The sequence below is a fragment of the Tenrec ecaudatus genome, chromosome 9 (genome assembly GCF_050624435.1).
Source record: "Tenrec ecaudatus isolate mTenEca1 chromosome 9, mTenEca1.hap1, whole genome shotgun sequence".
NCBI classification, from domain to species: Eukaryota; Metazoa; Chordata; class Mammalia; order Afrosoricida; family Tenrecidae; genus Tenrec; species Tenrec ecaudatus.
In genome coordinates, this window is record NC_134538.1 from 57,922,535 (window position 1) to 57,945,237 (window position 22,703).

Here is a 22,703-nt window from a genome sequence, read left to right on the forward strand (position 1 = left end):
CTTCATGCTTGAAAAAAATATGGTCAAGAGTAATTCCAGCTATTTCCAAACCCCCCAATTAAAAAAGGGAAACACACCCTTTCCTGCAGAGGGCTGCAGAGAAATGCGTGGCGCATTTTTAGCAACTGGCGCACAAAAATAAGCTGCTTACATTAGGAACAAGGTAATAAAATGAGAGCAATAAATCCTCTTTGCCAGGTAGAAGTAACAGGTCAAGGAAAGTCACAGCTAATCTTTTCTTCTAAATATCAGGTGTCTTGCAAAGTATTAGCCATCTCGCGATCAAACACATCCTGTAAACCCAAGGTTCATAATCATAGGATCTGTGCAGGCCTGGAAAACTAGGGAAGCAAGAAATGACAGAACTAGATCTTGGTTAAATTCCTTCATGTGTCCCAAGGCATCTTGTTAGGCAGAATCTTGCATGCTGAACTTCCTGTGAGGTACAAAGCTGGGCAGGGAAGCCATGGGGGAGGCAGGGAACGCAGGGCTGACTATGGGCCCCTGCCAGGCTTTGTTAGGCCCTGGCCTGGGAGAAGAAAATGGGGCTCTTACTGTACCTGGCATTAAGCAGCAAGCGCCGACTCCTCATTACAGACACACAAGGCTAAGAAGACGCCCAAAGACTAATACCGGAAGTACTTGAGGGGATGCTGGCTTTCTGTTCAGTATAACAAGCCCCATAGCATCGTGTCCTTTCTTTTCCCCTTGTTTAATTTGCACCTTTTTTCATCTGAAATGAATGTCCACAATCAGATACGTAAATATTGTATTTCTTGGGGTGTTTTTTGCCCCCACCGTCTGCCTGTTTATGCTCCTTTGCTAGATATTTTATTTGTTTCTGTCTCATTAACTTACAGGATTGATTGACAGATTGAGAGTACTCTGCGTGTTATATGTGCACATTTCTTCCCCTAGGCTGAAGTATGCCTTTTAGTTTTAGGGTTCTTAGTTTGTTTTTTTTCTACGATCTGATATATTGCCACAGAAAGCTATATTTTTATTATACGCAAACTTGTATTTTTCATTATGATTTTTATGACTTCGGACATTTTTCCTTATCCTCTGATCCTTATCCATTAATTCTTGCTTTTCAAATAGTAGAAGGAATTTTGTTTTTCACTTCTAATTATTTTATTGACCTAAAATGGATTATTTTCTGTAGGGATCAAGTCCACATACACCCCTCCATGTAAGAATCGTTACGATGTCTGTGTCCCTCGCTGGTCGACTCATAAATGTCGCAGCTTCCAGCAATGTGTGGGCCTGTGTTTGTTTTTGTTTTTTTAAACATTTTATTAGGGGCTCATACAACTCTTATCACAGTCCATACATATACACACATCAATTGTATAAAGCACATCTGTACATTCTTTGCCCTAATCATTTTCTTTTTTTTTCCTCCTCTTTTCATTTTTTACATTTTATTAGGGGCTCATACAACTCTTATCACAATCCATACATATACATACATCAATTGTATAAAGCACATCTGCACATTCCCTGCCCCAATCATTCTCAAAGCATTTGCTCTCCACTTAAGCCCTTTGCATCAGGTCCTCTTTTTTTTTCCCTCCCTCCCCGCTCCCCCCTCCCTCATGTGCCCTTGGTAATTTATAGATTGTTATTTTGTCATATCTTGCCCTATCCGGAGTCTCCCTTCCCCCTTCTCTGCCGTCCCTCTCCCAGGGAGGAGGTCACATGTGGATCCTTGTAATCAGTTCCCCCTTTCCAACCAACTCACCCTCCACTCTCCCAGCAGATCCTAGATGCTTCCTCCCCCCAACTACCATGATCCGAATTCTACCTTGCAGGGCTGGATAGGGCAGACGTTGTACACTGGTACATATGAGGGCTGGAGGCATAGGGAATCCAGGGTGGATGATACCTTCAGGACCAAGGGTGTGAGGGGCGATGATGGGCCTGGGTTATAGAATGGGCTGGTGGTATAAATCGCGTGTCCTCCGAAGCTACAGCAAAGACTGGAGGGCAGAGTCTACTCAGAGGTACTTCAGAAGAAACGCCCAGAAATAAGTCATTGAAAACCTTGTGGAGCAGAATGGATCACCATTAATCATAAGCAGACAGCGGGGGGAGGGATCCCTTTTTTAATGGATTCTTTATGATTGCTGTAGGCTGTGACCTTAACTTTATGGTTACTTTCTGATTACATTCAGCCGCTTTTCTCATTTCAATTTCTTTTCAAGTTTAGAACTTCAAATTTAGTTTTAAATACCAACTTAGCGACATCATACAATATTAGCTTATAGTACATTTATTTTCATTCAATTCTCAACACTTGGCATTTTAATGGGATCTCCCCTTCTGTCTACGAGTGACAGAGGAGTGCATTTGAGAGCTTTCACACACATTTACTTGTTTTATTTAACCACAACTAGGTCAAAGAACATGGAATAAAGTTACTGCAAATTTCCATGTATGGTCATTGTTTCATAGTTCGGCAGGTTTTAGAAAAGAATCGAGAGTCTCTGCTGGGTAGTGAGGTCTGAGTTTACCTACTCATTCCAGGCTCTTAATATTAAAAATGCTAATTTTACGTTTGTTTCACATTGCTTTTTCTTCAGATAGTTTCCCCACCTTTACTACTTTGATTGGCTTGATTTTGTCCTATAGTTTCTTATATCCTTTCCAGTAGGTTGAAATGGAATCATATGCATTTATTCTGGAGAAACACGGGGATGCCTGCTGCCATAAAGATTTACAGCCATGGAAACCTTACAGAGGGTTACTATGAATTGGAATCAACTTAAGAGCAGATGTTGCCACCGATTCTCTTAGTAATCATAGTCGATATTTAACTATACCAAATGTTTTTAAATATGTAGTTTGTTTTTCTAATGAAGCCACAAATAATTCTATATTTCGCTCCTCCTAATGGCAATGGGATTCGTTTGAGCTGAGAACCAGCACCTTACCATGATCCAGGTGTTCCTACAACGACCCCGAGTTCCACAGGCACAGATGAGGAGTGTTCCGGAAGTTCACGGAACATTATTTTTATTATTTAAAAACCTGCGTGGTTCTGAATTTGACTGAGTAATAATCACACAAATCTTAATATGACTGAACTATTAAATTGTATGATTTGTGATTTATATGCCAATAAAAACTTTTAAAGGATCGACTATGCATGAATTTTTTAATTGCACCCAAATTCATATTCACTTGTTATAACATGCTTGAAAAAGAGCTGGTTTAAGGCACTAAGAAGAAGACATCAATTTGAAAAGCGCTCCTATCAGAGCAATATTAATTCTGCGAACATTTAAGCAAACAAATATCAAACATAGTGGAGGTGGGTGGGGTGGATAAATTAATAATTTATTAACAATTTATGGAGAGAATACACCCCCAAAACAGCAGTTTCTACAAATGGATAACTCATTTTAAGAAGCGATAAGACCACATTGAAGACAAAATGGTAGCAGTGGGCTGAGGAAACAATTAACCTTGTTCATGATGTATTTAAGAGATCCAACAATTAACAGCAGAAACTATAAATAACACCATGGACATCTCAAACTAATTCAGCGCATACAATTCTGACTGAAAAATTGCAGCTGAGTGAACTTCCAGTACGAGGAGTACAAAAACTGCTGTTAAGAGCATGAATTTCTACAGAGATTTTATAAAAATGGGATTGAAGTCCTAAAGCATTCCTTGAGAGAACAGGAGATGAAACATGGCCTTAGCAGTGTGGCCCTAAATGACTGTGGTACCAACAGGTGGAAGCGGTCCAGGCAAAGAGAAAGCAGAGTGGGCAAGAGCAAAGTTCATAGCAACTTCTTTGGGGGGATGCTCAAAGCATGTGAGCATCCCCCCAAAACAACAGCAAACCATTTTGCTTATTGATTTTCTGAAGAGCCAAACCATGCAGCTGCTGTTGCAGTCGGGTGCTGCCAAGTCAGCTCCCATTCCACAGTGACCCTATCTATGGACAATGCAACACAACACTGCTCCAATGCGCTCACCTATAATTCCAAGATGCCAAAGGCGGCACAAAGAAATACCATATATACTCCGGTAGAAGCCGAGCCGAATATCTGCCAAGACACCTAATTTTATCACAAAAAATGCATAAAATTGTGCTGATCCCCCTTTATGCATTTCTTCCTCTTCCCCCATCCCCCTCATTTTCAGTTGGCTACCATATGTATCCTTGGATTTGGTCCGACCCCTGCCATACTACCTGGACCTCACCCCAGAATTGTTTGTATACAGTAGCTATTTCCCTATGCCCCCTTTGCATTTATTTTTATTTTTCAGCTTACCTCAGTGGACTCATGTTGTACTTGGAGGAGACGAGCCAGTCAGGGTGCAGTGTAGCAATGATTAAACATAGAACTTTCCTCTAGTTCTTAAATGCTTCCTCCCCACAACTATCATGATCCCAATTCTACCTTACAAATCTGGCTAGCCCAGAGGATGTACACTGGTACAGATAGGAACTGGAAACACAGGGAATCCAGAGCGGATGATCCCTTCAGGACCAGTGCTGAGAGTGGCTATATCTGGATGGTGGAGGAAAGGTGGGGTGGAAAGGGGGAATCGATTTTATGATATACATATAACCTCCTCCCTATAGGACAGACAACATTGGATGAAGGAAGATTTTGGACAGTAAGACATGACAAAATAATAATTAATAAATTATCAAGGGTTCATCAGGGAGCAGGGAGGGAGGGGAAAAACAAGGAGCTGATACCAAGGGCTCAAGTAGAAAGAAAATGTTTTAAAAATGATGAGGGTAATAAATGTACAAATGTGCTTGGCATAATGTATGTATGGATTGTGAAAAGAGTTGTACAAGTCCACAATAAAATGATTTTTTTTAAGTGCTGAAAAACAGGCCTTATACTCAAGTATATACGGTACCCAGAACAGCTTCAACAGAGTCCTTTAGCGCTGCAGTGCTCACGCTCACTGCTCCTGTCAAAGAAGGGCAATTTCATTTGGCTTCTTTTAAATTCTTCTTGCTTCCTACAGTTATATATATATACACACACATATATTTAAAAGGGTACATTTGTTTCTTCTGCTATTAATATAAAAGAATACCTTGAAATGATTACATTTTCTGGGCCCTCGGTTCTTCAGAGATGGGTTAAATGGCAGTGATTATTAACACAAGTGTTTCGATATTAATGGAGCTTCTCTTGAGAAATAAAGCTTACATTCCTTTATTTTTATCTGTAATTTTTATTTTTCCACTAACTTTTAAAAATCCTTTCATATGTTCTAATCTTTTGATCTAAAATTTTAATTTACCTATTTACACAATCAGTCCAGGACTAAACTTATATTTTAACTTTTTAATATTCCACATTTACCTCAACTTTCACATTTATTTGCTCTGAAGTACAACTTTTAGTACTTCTTTTAGTGTAGATTTCAGCCTTTACCTGAAAAACCGCTATTCTGCCTTTAGTATTAAAAGAAATTTCTAAGTTGACAGCTATTTTGACCACAGCACTTTGTGCCTTAATTACGTCCACCAAAAGTCAAGTTTCTGTTCCGACATTAGAAGCTTGTTTATCTTTCAGAGAGAAAATCTTCAGACTCTTTTCTTTTTCTTCAGCATTCTGACATTTTGTTTTTAGCCCAGTTTTAATCTTTAGTTTTCTGCTTAATTTACTGAGTACAATTGGGGACAGGGGTCACTCTAGAATACTGGCGAATTCTCAGCTAGAATTTCTTTCTCTACCCATTCTCTTCTCCAAACCCTCGAAGTATCAGTCACTACCAATCACATAATTTGGGTTTCTGTCAGTGAGGTGACACTCTAGTACAGTGGTTCTCAACCTTCCTAATGCCGCCACCCTTTAATATGTGGTGACCCCCAGCCATAAAATTATTTTCGTTGCTACCTCATCACTGTAATTTTGCTACTGTTATGAATCATAATGTAAATATCTGATATTCAGGATGTATTAGGCAACCCCTGTGAAAGGATCATTTGACCTCCAAAGGGGTCGCGGCCCACAGGTTGAGAACCGCTGCTCTAGCACTCTCTTCCAGTTCATAGATCTTTTACCCCAAGTCCAGCATTTTAAAACAGAATTATATTTTTAAAAGTTCTAATGGACTGGTTGCATATCCATTATTTCTGTTTCATTTCTTCTTACAGTTTTTAATTTTTATACTCATTTATGCACTTTATAGCTCCATTCATTCAACACTCTGGCCATTACTAATATATTTACAGCAAAGTCTTGGCCAAGCCTATTTTGACTGATACGTGGTCTCAATTGAGAATCTGCTGCATTTGCTAGCAGTCTTTCTTAAAATTTTATTGCTTCCAATGTTTTAGAATGTTGGTTCACAATATCGTATTACGGGGCGCTGTTTGGTGTCCTTGCGGGCCACCCTTTCTGCCCATCCCTGCCTCTCTGGTCAAGCAGGGGCTGGCTGGCAGCTGCCTCTGGAAGCCAGTGAGATTGCAGGCAGTCACTGCCTGGGAGGCTGCTGGGTTTAACTCTCAGTCGTAAGACTGTACCAGCTGTGCTTGGCTTCATGGTCATGAGGTCACCTACTGTCGTCTGAGGAACTGCCTTTTTCCAGAGTCATTAAGAGCTGGGAGGCCCAGCCCCACTCCTGGCGAGACACCATGAGCTCGGCACTGGCCCTGCGCTCCAATCTCTTACGGGATTGCGGCCTTAGCCCTCTCGTTCCACAAAAGCTCAACACCCAGCATCTGGCAGTGCGTGTGCCGGCAGCGCAGTCTCAGCACAGTTCCCAGCCCCTTTGACACATGGTGCTTACTATGAAGTCAGCTGGAGTCCTTTCAGTGTCCCTTGTTTTTCCCCTATGTGTGGACTTGCAGGAAAACGTAGTCGACACAGAAGGGGACCACTTTACAACGTATTCCTAGGCAGTTGATCACAAATTATATAAAAAATAGACGCATGTTAATCAGTCAGTCTTTTAAGGCCTGCTGGGTATCTCACACAGAAAAGAGAAGTCTCTTCACCTTCTGTGAGGCAAATCTTCATTAACAGCGCAGGTTCGAAATCGAAGGGCTACTTGAGTGCACAATATAAAAGACAAAGGAGAAGAGCTAAGCTACACAGTGTAAATTTATTTTTCTAATCTTCATATTGAAGTATAAATAACTTTTTATAGACATTAATATTAAGCTTCAAGTTATTTTAATTTAAATGAAAAAATTTCCAAATAATAGAACCTAGTAAGTTTTCAACTTGATACCCTTTTTCAGACACCAATTCATCTGGCCATTTTCAAAAAGGTAGCCCTAATACTGGCTTTAATATTTGAAAACATCTCTTTGACTTCACGGCCACATTCCACTATAAAGCTTTATTTCCTTTCTCATTCATCAATATTAAAAAAAAACAAAAACCCTCTAATCATCCTAAATCCTCACCAGCTCTAAATGTTATGATTGCCTCTACTTAAACTTTATAATATTCTATATAAGCAGCCACATACTTTCTCCCATGTCCATCTCACCCTCAGATAAGTTCCCTCTATCAGATTTCTCATATTATGTCTCTCACTTATTAGAAGATAGTAACTCCAGTATCCTTTTAGTGTCTCTCCCTTGGTGACTGGCTCAGAAATTAAACAAAAGAATACAAGAAATCAACAGAAGCACCCAGATTGCACACATACACAGAACTGGTTTGCCAGCAAATATAAAAATGGTAAAACCCAGTGACAGAGGACCTCACTGCAGAGGAAGACTCAAGATACAACATATCAAGTTGCCTTTAAGTTTAATACTGAAATAATTCACATAAAACAGTTTTTGACGGTTTTGATGTTCATCGAAGTCTGTTAAGCAAAAAATATATATACAAATAGATCACAAACCAAGTATCTTTCTCTTTGTTTGTTCTCCTTACAGAGACTAGAATGGCAGTCAGAATCGTATTATAGTCTTGTCAAGAACAAGATTTTAGAATACGAAACATGAGCTGATCATCTTTGAAGGCCACCCATGGTGGCCCACTATAGCCCAGTGTAGCCCACTATTGCTATACTGTTGGAAGGGCTGCGTTTCAAGTACCACAGCAGGGTCACCCACGCTGGGCAGGTTTCAGAAGAACATTAATCTAAGACAGACTAGAAAGAAAGGCCTGGGGTGAGCTACTTAAAAAAAATTAGACAATGAAGACTTTGTGGATCACAATGCTGTCCTACTTGCTTTTCTGGATCCATCGGGAGGGATAAATCGTGTCTGATGAAGCAGAAAGTCAGCAAGAGGGAGGCCGGCCCTTAGAGAGATGGACTGGTACAGCCACGACGACGCAGCGTAGCCACTGTGAGGGCGATGCAGAGACTAGCCGCGTGGTGTTGCTGTACCAAGGCTGCCACCAGTCAGTCAGCTGAGTGTCTAGCGACCACACGGACAGTCTTGCTGGCTCCCACACTGTGTTCATGACCCTTACCTTGGTGATTTGCAAGCCGGTTAGACTGTGCTGGAAACCCAGGTTCTGCCAGATCTCTTTGACTGTGAGGAGAAGTCTGCTCGACTTTATCCTAAAAAGGAGCACAGCAGAAACTACGGTCAAAAGAAGCATGTCAGCGTTTCAATATCCACTATCCTGGCATTTCCTCCCGTCCTTTCAAATTATTTACCTTTTTTACTTTAAATGACAGTGTTGAATAAAAGAGAAGGTACCCATGCAAAGGTACAGCCTGACTGACAAGCCAGTTAGGAGAAGAGTTTCTCCCAAGTCTTGGCGTAAAGCGATTTTCCTGAACAGCAATTCAAAAAGAATTATTGTCAATTCAATGGCTTGGTTTAAGCAAAGAATATAAGCAATTAGCATTCCACGGAACACGGGGTTTTTCTGTAACAATTACTGGTAATGGAGTGTGAGGAGTCTGTTACCTGACACAGAAGTATTTGGAAAGTGGTTTACAAATGGCTCCCTATACAAAGCGCAAGAAGCTCGGCTGCACATTTCAGATATAAAGATGAAGACAAAAATTCGTGATGAAATTTAAAACTGTTATATTATGAACAAGCCCACAACTCAAGGTGGGGAACAGTCACGGACTATAATCAAAAAATAAAATGTGCCTTGTGCTATCTATATGCTAATAACAAACAGTGATTAGCTTCATTTGGGGAGGGCAAGTGGGCATTTTGCGTTTTGGATTTATAAAATGCTCGAAATTTTTATTGTGAAGATCAGATGTGTGTAATTAGAAAGGTTCTAGAACAGGATAAAAAGAACACGATCTCCCATAAACATTACTAGTAATAACACACTGCCACAATTACAAGTATAGAAGGCAATTTCAATAACCTCATCTCCATCTGTACCAAAAAACAAACCTTCCAGGGACTCTAAACCGCTGCATATAAACTAGGCTGAGGTCATTTTTTCATACGTAGATTGGTCATTCGGATCTCCACCCTGGTGAAACTTCTGCTCAGGTCCTTTGCCCACCTCTTTAATGGGCTATTTGGTTTTTTTCTTATTGTAGGCTACCAGAATATTGTAGATTTTAGCAATAAGGTCTTTGTTTGATGTGCCATTGCTAAAGATGTTTTCCCAATCTGTGGGCTGTCTTATTGCTCTTTGGGTGAAGTCTTTCAAAAGTAAACAGGTGTTTTATCTTCAGAATATCCCACTTGTCTATTTCTGCTTCCTCTGTGTTTGTGTCCTTCCCTATTTCCGACAGCCTATGTATCCCCTGCACCAAAGTTCTTAGGTTTGTCTCAATTCCTTCATTGTTGACCCTAACAGTTTGGGGGTTTTACCTAAAGGTCTGTGATTGACCTTGAGCTTATTCTTGTGCGTGGAGTGAGGTAAGGGTCTTGCTTCATTTTTCTGCAGATAGACATCCATTTTTCCCAGCACCAATTGTTGAAGAGGGCATCCTCTTCCCATTTGATATTTTGGGGCCTTATCAAAGATCAGTTGTCTGTATGCTGATGACTTCGTCTCTGGGTTTCAGTTCTTTTCCACTGGTCTGAGTATCTGCATTGTACCAGACCATGCTATTTGGACCACTGTGGCTGTATAGTAGGTGCTAAAGTCAGGTAAAGCAAGCCCTCTGACTCTGCCCTTCTTCTTGACTTCTCTGCTGACTCTGGGCCTCTTCCCTCTCCATATGAATTTGGTAGTCAGTTTTTCCAATTCCTTGAAGAAAGATGTTGGTATTTGTATCAGGATAACATTGAACTTACACAACTGCCTTGGATAGGGCTGACATCTCTACTACATCAAGTCTTCCGATTCCCATGAATATTCTTCCGTTAGTGGAGGTCACTTCTGGTTTCTTCTAATAGTGCTCTGTAGTTTTCCTTGTATAGATCTTTTGTTGTTGTTGTTATTTTCTTAGGTAATCCATAGATATTTCAATTTGTGCTTGGCTATTGTGAAAGGTACCACCTTTTTGATCTCTTCTTCTGTGGTCTTATCCGATGTGTATAACCGTCTGATAGACTTCTGTTTGCTGGTCTTCTATCCTGCCACTCTTCCAAACTCCTCTATTGCTTCCAGCTGACTGGTCAAATAGAGTCTGGTGGAACCCCAAGACAATGACCCCTAGTCACTGTTCAGGTCTGAAAACGAATTTATTTATCCCCATGATTCAGCATTGAGGCAAACAATATACAAAGCGTATAAAGTCTATAAAGTGAACAAAAACACTCCAGGGATACACATAGCTTAGACTACTCAATCCTCTGAGGTATAAAAACGTAGCATTTAGCCATGGACAAAGTTCAGGTTAGGAGTACAGGGTTAGCAACAAAAACGCAGGGAAGAAGGGGGATAAATGACTTTCCACTATGGAGATTGCAGTCAACGCCATGATTATCGAAAGGGAAAGGTGTCTGCTCTGTACACGTATTCACAATACACACACACAATGACTATCTATTTACATTAGGACTTGATTAAAATTCCACTGCACCCATTCACTACCGATCTAAGCAGACCAGATGCCTGCATGTACTTCATACTTGTGAATTTCCTTCTAGAAAACCATACAGCCATTTCAAAGAGCAGCTGCTTTATGTTATAAAGAGAAGCGGTATATGTATGATCGAACTTTGAAAATGTGTCCTTCTCTGGTGGCTTGTGTACTGCTGCGACGCTGGGGGCAGCGGTGCCACTGGAATTTCAAATACTAGCAGGGCCGCTTATGGCAGACGAGGCAGTGAGGGGCCCACTTGGAACACCTGGCTCCGGAAGATCCATACGAACAACTGCAACACGGAGAGAACCACAAACGGATCCTTTGAATGCAACGAGCATGCGCTGCCTCCTCCTCAATGTGGAGTCAACATTAATGACATGCATGAAGTAAAGTTCCCGAGACTTGAACTCGATGATGTTCGTGGGACAGTTACATGATCTGGTGTCCATTTGGGACTCGAGAGGATTAAGACTGAAGGGAGGAGTCTAGTCTGTCAATTAGGCCTCTGTGTGGGCATGTCCTTCTCCTGAGAATTCTGGGAATTCCTGGATTTCGTCCTTGGAGGTGCCAGAGACTTCTCTCTCTCTCTGTTCACTTGCTGCGAAAAATCCCTGAGGACAAGACACTATGCCGATAGCCCCCATCCCCTGGGAACTGGAGACGCCACGTGGAGACCTCTGCCAGAGCTGAGATGCTGACACCGCCACTGGAAGACTTTCTACCCACTGCTCTGCATTCAGCATCACTGCATGTGTTTCGTGAGATTGAAGAGGACTTTATAGCCTGGTATTGGGCAAATATCAGACTTATGGGCTTGGACTGGACTGGACTGGGTTGGAATGCTTTCTTAATGTACAATTACCCTTTATATAAAACTCTCTCCTATATACATATGAGTTTCTATAGATTTGTTTCTTTAGTTTACCTGGACTAACACAGTTTATGACTAGGTATTAATGGGAATCAGACAATTGTATGGGTTTTTTTATGCTGTGTGTGACCAATTGAAGTAGAATGGTTTCACATTCATCTATAAAAATAACATTTATAAACTTTTTAACCTATCATTTCAAGACCTACAACACGGTGAGCAATAGAACAGCCATGTGTCATCCAGAAAAGCCACTTCATATGACTAGCAGTCAAGTTTTTGTACCAACCACCAATGCAAACGATAAAATGGAAAAAATTTAAACCAATTCCTACAGTGTGGAACTGATCAAACATGCAATCACGATGCACCGATAATTACCGTGGATCGTGATCCAAACATTGGATACAAAGGCGAAAGGTCATCACTTGCGAAAAGGCCTTGGTTATAGAAAGTGGGTGAGGAGCTCTGCTAGGCTTTGCAGCAGACCGGACTTATTCGTGGCAAACATTCTTTTCAACAACATAAACAGTGGCTATACAAGCGGACCTCACTAGATTAAATACACAATAATCATATTGTATTTGCAGCAAGAGAGGTGATGGAGAATCTCAACTTGACTATAGAACACGTGGTCAGGACTGTGTTAGACAGGGTTGACCAAAGAAACAAATCCAGGGACACTCAGAGATAAGAGCTTTGTATCAATAAGTAATTATATATTAAGAACCCAGCCCAGCCCAAACCAGATCAACTCCCTAAATCTGGTATTAGGCCGTAAGTGGGATACTAGTCCATAAATTCCTCTTCAGACTCGCACAGCACATGCAATGATGCAAAATCCAGGAAGGTCACAGACCAGAGGGTAGTCTTGTGATCCCGTGGCGGTGAAAGCATCTCTCGGGCTCTCACAGGTCTCCGCCTGGCTCCACACGGCTTGTCAGCAGGAGGTAGTAAAGCTGAGAAGCAAGTGTGTGGCCGCCTCCAGGAAGCAAGGAAGGAAGTGCCCTGAATCCTCCCTCGTGAGAAGGCCACACCCACAAGGAGACATCATCAGGCTGTGACTGACTGACAGGCAAGACTCCACCCTGACACTTAGTTGATCAAGTTGACATGAAATTATGTAACTACCAGAGGGACTGAAAGAAGAGTTATGTAACAGCCAACAAAATGCAGACAACGCAGAGTTGTTTAATAAAAGCCAAGAAGACTTAAAACATTTACTGATGAAGATCAAAGACTACAGCCTTTAACATGAAATACATGACGACATCAGCAAAACAAAACTCGTCACATGTGGATGAATACACTGCATCATTAAAAAGAAAGACAAACTGTCAAACATTCAGTTTTTACTTGTATTCATCATCCACACGCAGGGAAGCAGCCATTAGGAAAGAAACGACACATTACACTGAGTATAAGACCTGATGCAAAAACTTAATTTTAAAAAGCAAAGATGCCGCTTTGAAGACTCCCGTGCTGATCCAATTCATGGTATTTTCCATCACTTCAGATCGGACCACAGAATGATGGCTCTGAAGAGTATTAAATACATCCCGGGCTACCAGGAGGGTGAGCAAGTCTGGAAGAAGCACAGGCGGAGCACAACTTAGAAGGGAGCAGGGCGAGATTTCATCTCATGCACTTTGGACATGTGGTCAGGAGGGGCCAGAAGGGACAATCAATATGCCTGGTCAATTAGAGGATCCCTGGAAGTCCCTGTGTGAGCCAGAATCAAGGCAAGGCAGCAACACGGGCTCAGGCACAGGAAGGCGAGTGAGGATGGTGCGGCGCGGGCATTGTTTGGCACTGCTGCACAGATGTGCATGACGCGTGGGAACTGCTTCAATGGCACCTAAAACCAACAACTTTAAATTAAATTACCCCTTCTGTTGTGTACATAAACATCTACTTCAGCTATCTCGGGGAGTGTGAAGGTGCCAATCTTTCATTTCTGAAACCATTTTGAGAAATAATTTCACTAAAACAAAACACATGTGTTTTATGTGTACAATTTTTATATCTGAAAGATAGGTGTGCACATAGTTTACACACCCAGCGCTTGCAGGAGCAGCAGTCAACAGACGAAGTGCAGCACTGCACTGGGAAAGCCTACTAACCACCTCCTTAACGTGCCAGCACGCAGATATCACTGTGAGGCGAAGAAGTGCCCGACCTAAGCCGTGGGGTTTTCAAACGCCTCCGATGCACGTCAAAGCTGGGCGATTACTAAGGCCTTAGAATCATGGTGCTGGTGAACAACAGGGAATACAGAATGGATTCCCAAGTGGACAAACAAATCCGTTTCGGAAGAAGCCAGAATGCTTCTTAGAAGAGAGAGTGAGGATGTACTTTGGACACGTTATCAGGAAGGACCAGCCCCTGGAGAAGAAAACGGCGCCATGCTTGGCAAAGCGGAGGGTCTGCTGAAAAGAAGAGTCTAAGAGAGCGACGAAGTTTCTGCGACAACGGGCTGGGCTGCGCACTGTCCCATCGTGTTAGGACCCGTGTTCAGGTGGCTGTGGTGCTCAGCCTGTGGTGTACTGGGGATGCACTGGGCTGCGATCTGCAAAGTCAGCAGTTCAAAACTACCAGCTGTTCACGGGGAGAACGGCACAGTTAGTCCCAGAAACTTGCAGGGCCAATTCTACCATGTCCTTTAGGGCCTAGAGGGTCACTGAGTCAACACTGGCTTGACGGCAGTGAGTGTGGGTCTGTCACAGCACGATGCTCCCAGTAACAACACAGCCGTCACCACAATCTAGATTCCCATCAAGGAGACACGAAAAGGAAGCCTAACACCCAGAGCCCATCAATCTTTCTATTTTCACAGTTTTATTGGCACGTCACTCAGCGATCATACAATAGTTCAGTCACATAAAGAAGAGTGATACAATCACCACCACACTCAGTTTTGGAACAAGTTCTTCATTCTTGTACACTTCATTAGCTCCCCACTTCTCCCCAACCCCGCTGCCTTACCCCTAAGGAACCATTAATTAATCCAGTTATTGTCGCTACAGATTTACCTATCCTGAATTGCATATACAGAGAAACCATTGGGGGGGGGAAACTAACAATAACAATGTAAAATAGATAAAAACATCGAAATGAAAGCAGGAATTAATAAAAATAGAACAAATTTAAATGGATCATAAAGGAGATCAAATAATAGAATGCAAAATTTTAGAGACCATTGTATTAGGTCCGGTTGACTAGAAAAACAAGTCCAGAGACACTCATATATGTATAAGAAAGAGCTTTATATTAAGAAGTTAAAAACACACGTAAAAAAGAATAAGTAACTGTATAAGGAAAACACCACAGCCCAATCCAACTCAAATCCATAAATCCAATTATAGTCCATAAATCTCTCCTCAGACTCATGAAGCCGCATGCAATGATGCAAGAAGACCACAGTCGGGGGGTGCAAAGTCTTGTGGATCCAATGGTGGTGGACACATTTCCAGAGCTTGCACAAGTCTGTTTGGCTCCCCAGCATAAAAGTGAAGGCAGACAGAGGGAGGATCCCAGGACCCTCCTCATGAGGAAGTCATGACCACAGGGAGGCACCATCAGGCTGTGACCAATCAGGCTAGACTCCACCCCTACACTTCAAGATGACGCAAAATTATGTACGTAATTACCACACCTATCAATCTTGATAAGCAGTTTTCCAAAAATAAAATGCCTTTGCCAAGCCAGTTTTACCATTTGGGACTCCTCTATCAGTCATGGCTCAGTCTAAAGGTTAAGAGTATTAGCTCTAGAATTTCCTCACATGGAGTAGTCGTGTGATCTTGAAGAAGACATTTAACTTCCTGTGGGAGGAAAATGCCATAACTCTACTGGATAATTTATTATGGTCCTGTATGTAAAACATTACTTAGTAACCATTAACTGCCAATTTTATCACTGATATTCCTTCTGCTACCACTACTGCCACCTCTCCACCATCATTTCTGCCTCTTCCTCGCGCATTACCTCTATTACCTAAACCACTACCACATCAAACAGCTGATGTGTGCCACACATCCATCACCTCTAGTTCCATCACCACCTCTACCCATTCAGTCATTTCCACCATCGTGTCCATTACACCCTCCACCACCACCACCATCTCCACTTCCTCTTCCACCCTCATTCCTGCTACTCTCCTAATCCCTGCCACCTGCCTTCTTCTTCCACACCACCTCAATCATCAACTTTAACAGCCAAGATCAGGAAAAGAAATGGGCCTATGAATGACTGATGGTGTGGCAATCTGTGTGTGTGTGTGTGTGTGTGTGTGTGACAAAAACAGACAGACAGGAACAGAAACAGAGAGACAGAGAGGGGAAGATAGTGTGCAATAAAAACCCCATTAACATTTTTCTGATTTTATTTCAGTGATATATTTTTCTTGAAGCAAATCCAATGAGAAAAAAATCTGATGGAACAATGTTCCTGTCCAAATGTGCAGATAATGTAAACACAGGGGAAATATATGCCAACCAAAGACCTAGAGCTGTTACACCCAAAGGGATCCCAGGATCTTGCAGTCACTCATTAAAGTTTATTACACATTTCCACAAAACCAAACTCAATGCCACTGAGTTAATTCTGACTCACAGCAATAATACAGAATAGGGTAGAACTGCCCCTGTGGGTTTCCAAAACTGTACCTTATTACTGGAGTAGAAAACTGTGTCTTTCTCCCACAGAGCAGCTAATGGGTTTTAAACGGCTGACCTTGCAGTTAAGAGCCAAGGACCTTGTACTAAGAGTTCAAAATGCATATACTTTAAAAGAATAAAATGGCCTTCAACCACCCCTCTTTCCCACTTTCACTGGAAATCAGAAATCTGTAGAAGACACACAGAAGACACACAAATAATTCTTAGAACTCCTGGGATATATGTATATTGGCTGTATCTCCTAAGAAATATAAAAATCACAAATTCCCCCAAAGACTGAGCAAGATTCTACATCTCTTTTTATTACTATACCCTTCAAAGGCATCCTAGAGATAGCACCAGAAGTGGACATAATCAACAGCCGTATGACTCTGTACACCAAGTCAACCACACTAAGTTGGAACTACACTTCCCAGAATTCCCTTTCCTGCAATGGTTTCTAGACCTGGCTGTCCACAAGAAAATCAAGTGTGTGAGTTAGAAACGTCTTTCTCTGAATCACAGTGCAGTGTGACTGGGAAGAGGAATCCTGGGTGGTCACTTTGCTAGCTTTACATTCGGCAGCACGATCCCCTCTGACTCCACCCTGCTTCTGCTTCCCATGTCCAGGACCCAACATAAGAGCAGCTCTGGGATTGCAGAGAGTGGCCAGTGGCCAACAGGGATTCCCCTTGGTTGTAATGCTTCTTGCTTCACGCCTAGCTTTTCTTCTGCTGGCTGGCCTAGCCACCTTACTGGGGCATCAGGTCTACCACCAAAAAAAGCAAGACAGCCATATCATGGCATGACGTCTGGCCCATCACATACCATATCCTTCATCGTTCCCAGTAGTTCTGTGCCCTAACAAAACCTTGACCCAACTGTCTAGCCAATACCAACCTTTTCTGAGGGTGCAAGCTTTTAAAAACTGCATCCAGATCTCCAAGTACAAATGTTAGCAGGCAAATAATTTTGGGAGAGCCAATCGTTTGACAAACATGTGAAGAGCAAAATCGACTGTCACCAATTTCCGAATCGCCACAGTGCTCTTTGGAACTCTGCTCCCTTCCTTTTGTTAAGATGAATGAATATAGAGCACAGCAGCCATGCATTTTAGCAATATTGATTTGTTAAAATGATCGTTGAGCAGCACATTAGCCAGCCTAGCCTCTAATATGACTATGTGTAGTTACATATAATAAGGTCATGTAGTTGAAGAATCTCTATATCAAATTAATAATGCTGCTACCTACATCTGTAGGTGCTGTGAGTGGATAAATTAAAATGCAGGGACAGGGACACCGGACAGGGAGGTGGGAACTAAAGAGGATGGGGTGTTTTATGGAGCCTGACGGAACTGTGGGTGTTCCATGGGGAAAAGATGAGGCTCTCTGCTCCTACAAAGACTTACAGGCACAGACTCCCCAGGAGGCTGTCCCACTGCGCGTTAAAGTGTCACTCGGAGTCCCAGAAAACTCAAGGGCAATGAGAGAGTGTGTTTCTAAAATTCACTGTGAGTCTATCTCCACAAGCTGTTTAAAGTGCAACAAAGGTATATGAATATGATCAACCAAAAAATGGAGGGTTTACTGTGAAAATCCATTAATTAACTTAAAAATGAAAATTGTTTCACGGTGTGAGAGGCTCCAAATTCCTTATTGCTCAGCTCTAAATACTGGTCTGCGTGGCTACAAATGGAGGAAGAGTAAAACTGAAGTCAACTTGGAGTCTTTAATCACATACAAGTTCATTTCAAACACACACACACATTTAAGAATTTGATAAACAACCATTACCAAATGAAAGAAAATGTGCTTTGATTCTAGACCCAGGAAATTCTGGCCAAACATTTGAAATGTGATAGGATTTAAAAGGCTGGTATTCTTCCTGCTCTAGTCATGGAGTCATGGGTCCCTCGATGTTCAGAGAGTCTAATAAGACCAGAATACAACGCTGCAGAAGACCTGGTCATTACACACTGAAGACCAGTCCAGGTAGATAGGAAGTCACCTATCAGCTGTCAGATCATCCTTACTTTCCTGGGGCTGACACTGTTCTATTACCAAACAGGTGAGTTTTAAGAAAAGAAATTTATTCTGAATTCTGGACGTTGCAAATCCAAATTCAGGGCATCCATAGGCCTGTGTTCAGTTTCCTTACCTAAGAACTCCCAGTGGGGCATACAGAGAACTATTTATTCTACTCTAGCCAAACCTGACTTCCTCAGCTCCAAGTTTCTCATATTCCTCACAGAACAACTTCCCCACCACGAGGTGTCTTCCTTCAGGATCCTAGGGGTGTCGTGGGTCTACGATGGGCTGCTACTCACAGGGTCAGAAGTTGTAAACTAGCCACCCGTCAAGAGAACGATGCAGCTTTCTATTCCCATCAAGAGTTACAATCTTGGCAATCCAGGGGCAGATCTACCCAATCCTTTAGGGTCGCTCTGATTCGGAATCAACTCGTTAGGACGGTTTGGTTTTGGGGGGCAATTTCCTAGCACGGCCTCCCAGCACGCAGCAGTAAAACAATCTATCGTACTGTTTCCAATTAGCAGAACAAGGAGAGGCAATCTCTTCCTTGAACTTTCTTAACACCAATTTCGGAATTCAGAACCGACTCGCCTTGTCCCTGCTCACCAGGAAAAGGCCCGAGGGTTTAGTATGATGTAATCCTCAGTGGTGATTCTGCCTGGCTTCCCAGGCCCTCCAGCAAGCAGAGGGCTGGGGGCCAAGGGGAAAGGCCAAAAACCTAGAGGCGGAGTGCAGTGAGCCTGGCCTAGCCCGAGGCGAAGCCGGAGTGTAAACACACACACACACACACACACACACACACAATCAGATCCGAGGTCTGTTCTCGGAGGGCAGGTGCAAGGCAGTACGGACAAGGGCAGCATGCACTTTCAAGTGGAAGCCGGGCACTGCTTGGCCCACGGATCACGCTGCCGTCACGCCTTGTGATTCACTTGAGGTGGATGTTCCACACAGAGCTTTGGACGAGCAGCGGGTCCAGATAAAGTGAATAAAAAGCAAAAGTCCCAGGAGTTGGGAGGACTGCAGAATCCTAACTTTAATGTGGGTCACAAGAAACCTTCTTTTTCTTCTTTTGTTTTCACGCATGTATGAAAATCTGATTATGCTATGAACTAAAATTTTGAAGTTGACAGTTTGACAAATTTTAAGAATTTGAGCACTTCACTCTCTGGGCCTATTTCCTCCCTTGTAAAACGAGGTGTTTGGACCACATGATCTGTACGTCTCCTTGCAGCTCTCAAGCTGACCGTGTTCTACAGGAGGGCTTTCTGAAGCTAACTTATTCCTCGTCACTTCTCTGTCAGACGGCCCTACGACGGTGGCCTGGGTGTGGCTGTGATGCTCGCACCTGTGTCACCGGTATTTTAAAGGGCTGCACCATCTACTGTGACATCGAGTACTATTAATAACCAGCATCTTGGAATGGAGGACAAAAATGAATCTAGGAATACGGGAATCCTCAAAAATGAAACAGAATCCACAGATTGATATCCTGAGAGTAGGTGAGCTGAAATGGACTGGGATGGCCATCGTGAATCAGATAATCTTTTGATTGCCTATGCTGGGAATGACACAAGCAAGAGGAACAGAACTGCATTCACTATCAAGAAGACACTTCAAGGTCCATCTCCATGTAGAATGCTGTCTGTGAAAAGATTATTATCTACCCACATTCCAGAAAAATCAAACCAATCCAACTATTACTCAAATCTATCCATTAACCACTAAATTGAGAATTTTATCAATTTCTTGAGGCTGAAATTGACCAACCATGCAATAAAAAAGCAGTAATAATTATTGGTCAATAGAATGCAGAGCTGAAAACACAGCAAAAGGACCGGTAAATAGAACATACTGTTTTGGTGACAGAAACGAAGCCGGACATCACATGACAGCATTTTGCAAGACCAATGGCTTCTTGACTACAAATACCCTTTTCAACAACATGAAAGGTAATGGCCTTCTCCAGGCAAAGCACTCAGAAATCAAACTGACGGCCTCTGTGGGACGGAACAACGAAGAAGCTCAGCATCAGCAGCTAATCGGAGACAAGGGCTGACTCTGGAACAGACCATCAATTCGCTCATATGTAAGTTCAAGTTGAAGCTGAAGAACATTCCTACCAGTCCACATGAGCCAAAATACGACCTTGAATTTCAAGAACCTGAATTTCAAGAGCATCTCAAGCCTAGATTTGTTGCACTGAACACGAACGACAGATGGCCTAATGAGCTGCGGGAGGACATCAAGAACACCATTCACGAACGAAGCAAAGGGCATTCAGAAGTGAGGAAAGAGTGAAAGGATCAGGAACCGATCACAAAGTTGGATGCACAGCCACTGCTCCCACACCCACCCACCAAAAGGGACAAATAACAGCTATGAGGGTGAAGGGAGACAAGTGTAAGCTATGAAATAATAATAATATATCATTGATCAAGGATTCAGGAGGCTAGGAGGGGAGGGGAAGGAGGAGCTTACACCAAGGGCTCACATAGAAAATGTTTTGGAAATGATGGCAACATATGTACAAATATGCTTGATACAAACGATGTATGGAATGTTGTAAAGCCCCAACAAAATGATTTTTTTTTAAAAAAGAGAAAGGCAGAAAAGATCAAAAGAAGCTCTCAGAAGAAACTCTGGAAGGTGCTATTCATCACGGAGTGGCTGAGGAAACAGCTGAATAGAAAGTCAAAAAGAGCTGAAAAGAAAGTCTGAAAGGGCACCTTGAGAAGACAAAGTAAAAGCTTATAATGAAACCTGCAAACACCTAAAATTAGGAAACCCAAAAAGAAGAACACGCTAAGCATATTTTAAACTAAAACACCTCCAAGGGGTAGTAGAGCACTGTTGAAACGCATCACTGGCCTCTCGTTCTTTACCATTCCCTCCCTGTTAGTATGGTCTCAGTTTTACCTCATTAATTTTATTAGAGCTGCATAGGTTCGTGGGCAAAATTAAGATCATTCCATGCATGAAATCCAAGATAGACAAACCCTTCAGGAATCATACAGGAGCAATGATTCCCTGAGGGTACAGAAGGGTGGGGGGGGGGGCAACGAATAGAATGATGACTGTAGAACTCCACCTGGGGACAAGGAGTAACAGAATGGCAGGTGAACAGACACACTGAATGGGGTAATATATGTGGGAGGGGAGAAATAACAACATTACTAATATTTAGTATAATAACCAGGGCTCTTGGGGGGGAGGTATTGAGGATAAAAGGGAGCTGATACCAATGAGTGAAAGAAAGTGTTTTGAAAATGATGGTGGCAACAACTGTACAATCATGCTCAATCGAACTGAACTATGGAGTGTTATCTTTAGAACTCCCAGTAAAATGGAAAAAATGTAAGACAAAATTTAAGCCTCAAGTTATAATACTGAAGGATTCTATGGACAAAATATTGAGTGATGTAGAAAGCATCAAAGAAGATAAAAAAGAACAGTCACTATACCAAAAATAACTACGTAAGAGTGCACCACTTCAGGAGGTAGCAGAAACAAGCACCAAGGGTACAGAAAGTCTAAGCTGCATTGAAAGCATTAGCCTAAAACAAGGCTCTATTTTTAAAAGGGGGGGTGTGTGCTCTAGGAATTGATGGAATATTAACTGAAATGTTTCAACATGCAGATGAAGCACTGGAAGCGCTCACTCATCTATGTCAGGAAATTTGGAAGAAAGCTACATGGCCAACTGACTAGAAGAGATCCATGTTTGTGCCGATTCAAAGAAAGGTGACCCAAATTAATGCTCAAACTATAGAACAGAATCATTAATATCACATGCAAGTACAATTTTGCTGAAGATCATCCAACAAAGTTTGCAGCAGTACATTGACAGAGAGCTGCAAGCGGTTCAGGCTGGATTCAACAGAGGAGGTAGAAGAAAGGATATCACTACTAAAGTCAGATGTATTTTGGTTCAAAGCAGAAAACACCGGAAAGAGATTTGGTAGTGTTTTATTGATGATGCCAAGGCATTCTACTATGTGGATCATAAAAAAACCATAGAAAGCCGTGAGAAGAATGAGACTCCCAGAACACACTACATTGTGTTCGTGTGGATCTGTACATGGATCAAGCAGCAGTTGTGTGAAGGTAGCAAGGGGACACTGCAGGGATTTAAAATCATGAAAGGTGTGCATCTCAGTTGTAACCTCTCACCACACTTATTCGATCTGAGCAAACAATCAGAGAAACTAGATTACA

At 42.2% G+C, this 22,703-nt stretch overlaps 1 protein-coding gene across 2 annotated transcripts in view; it reads right to left on the minus strand.

Moving 5' to 3' along the window:
- GRB10 (growth factor receptor bound protein 10) overlaps positions 1-22,703 on the minus strand; it is a 270,181-nt gene that overhangs the window by 152,601 nt on the left and 94,877 nt on the right. For both annotated transcript variants that reach the window (XM_075558149.1, XM_075558150.1), the window contains one exon: positions 8,433-8,523. In XM_075558149.1, coding sequence (XP_075414264.1) covers positions 8,433-8,523 — 91 coding nt within the window. The remainder of the gene's footprint in view (positions 1-8,432; positions 8,524-22,703) is intronic.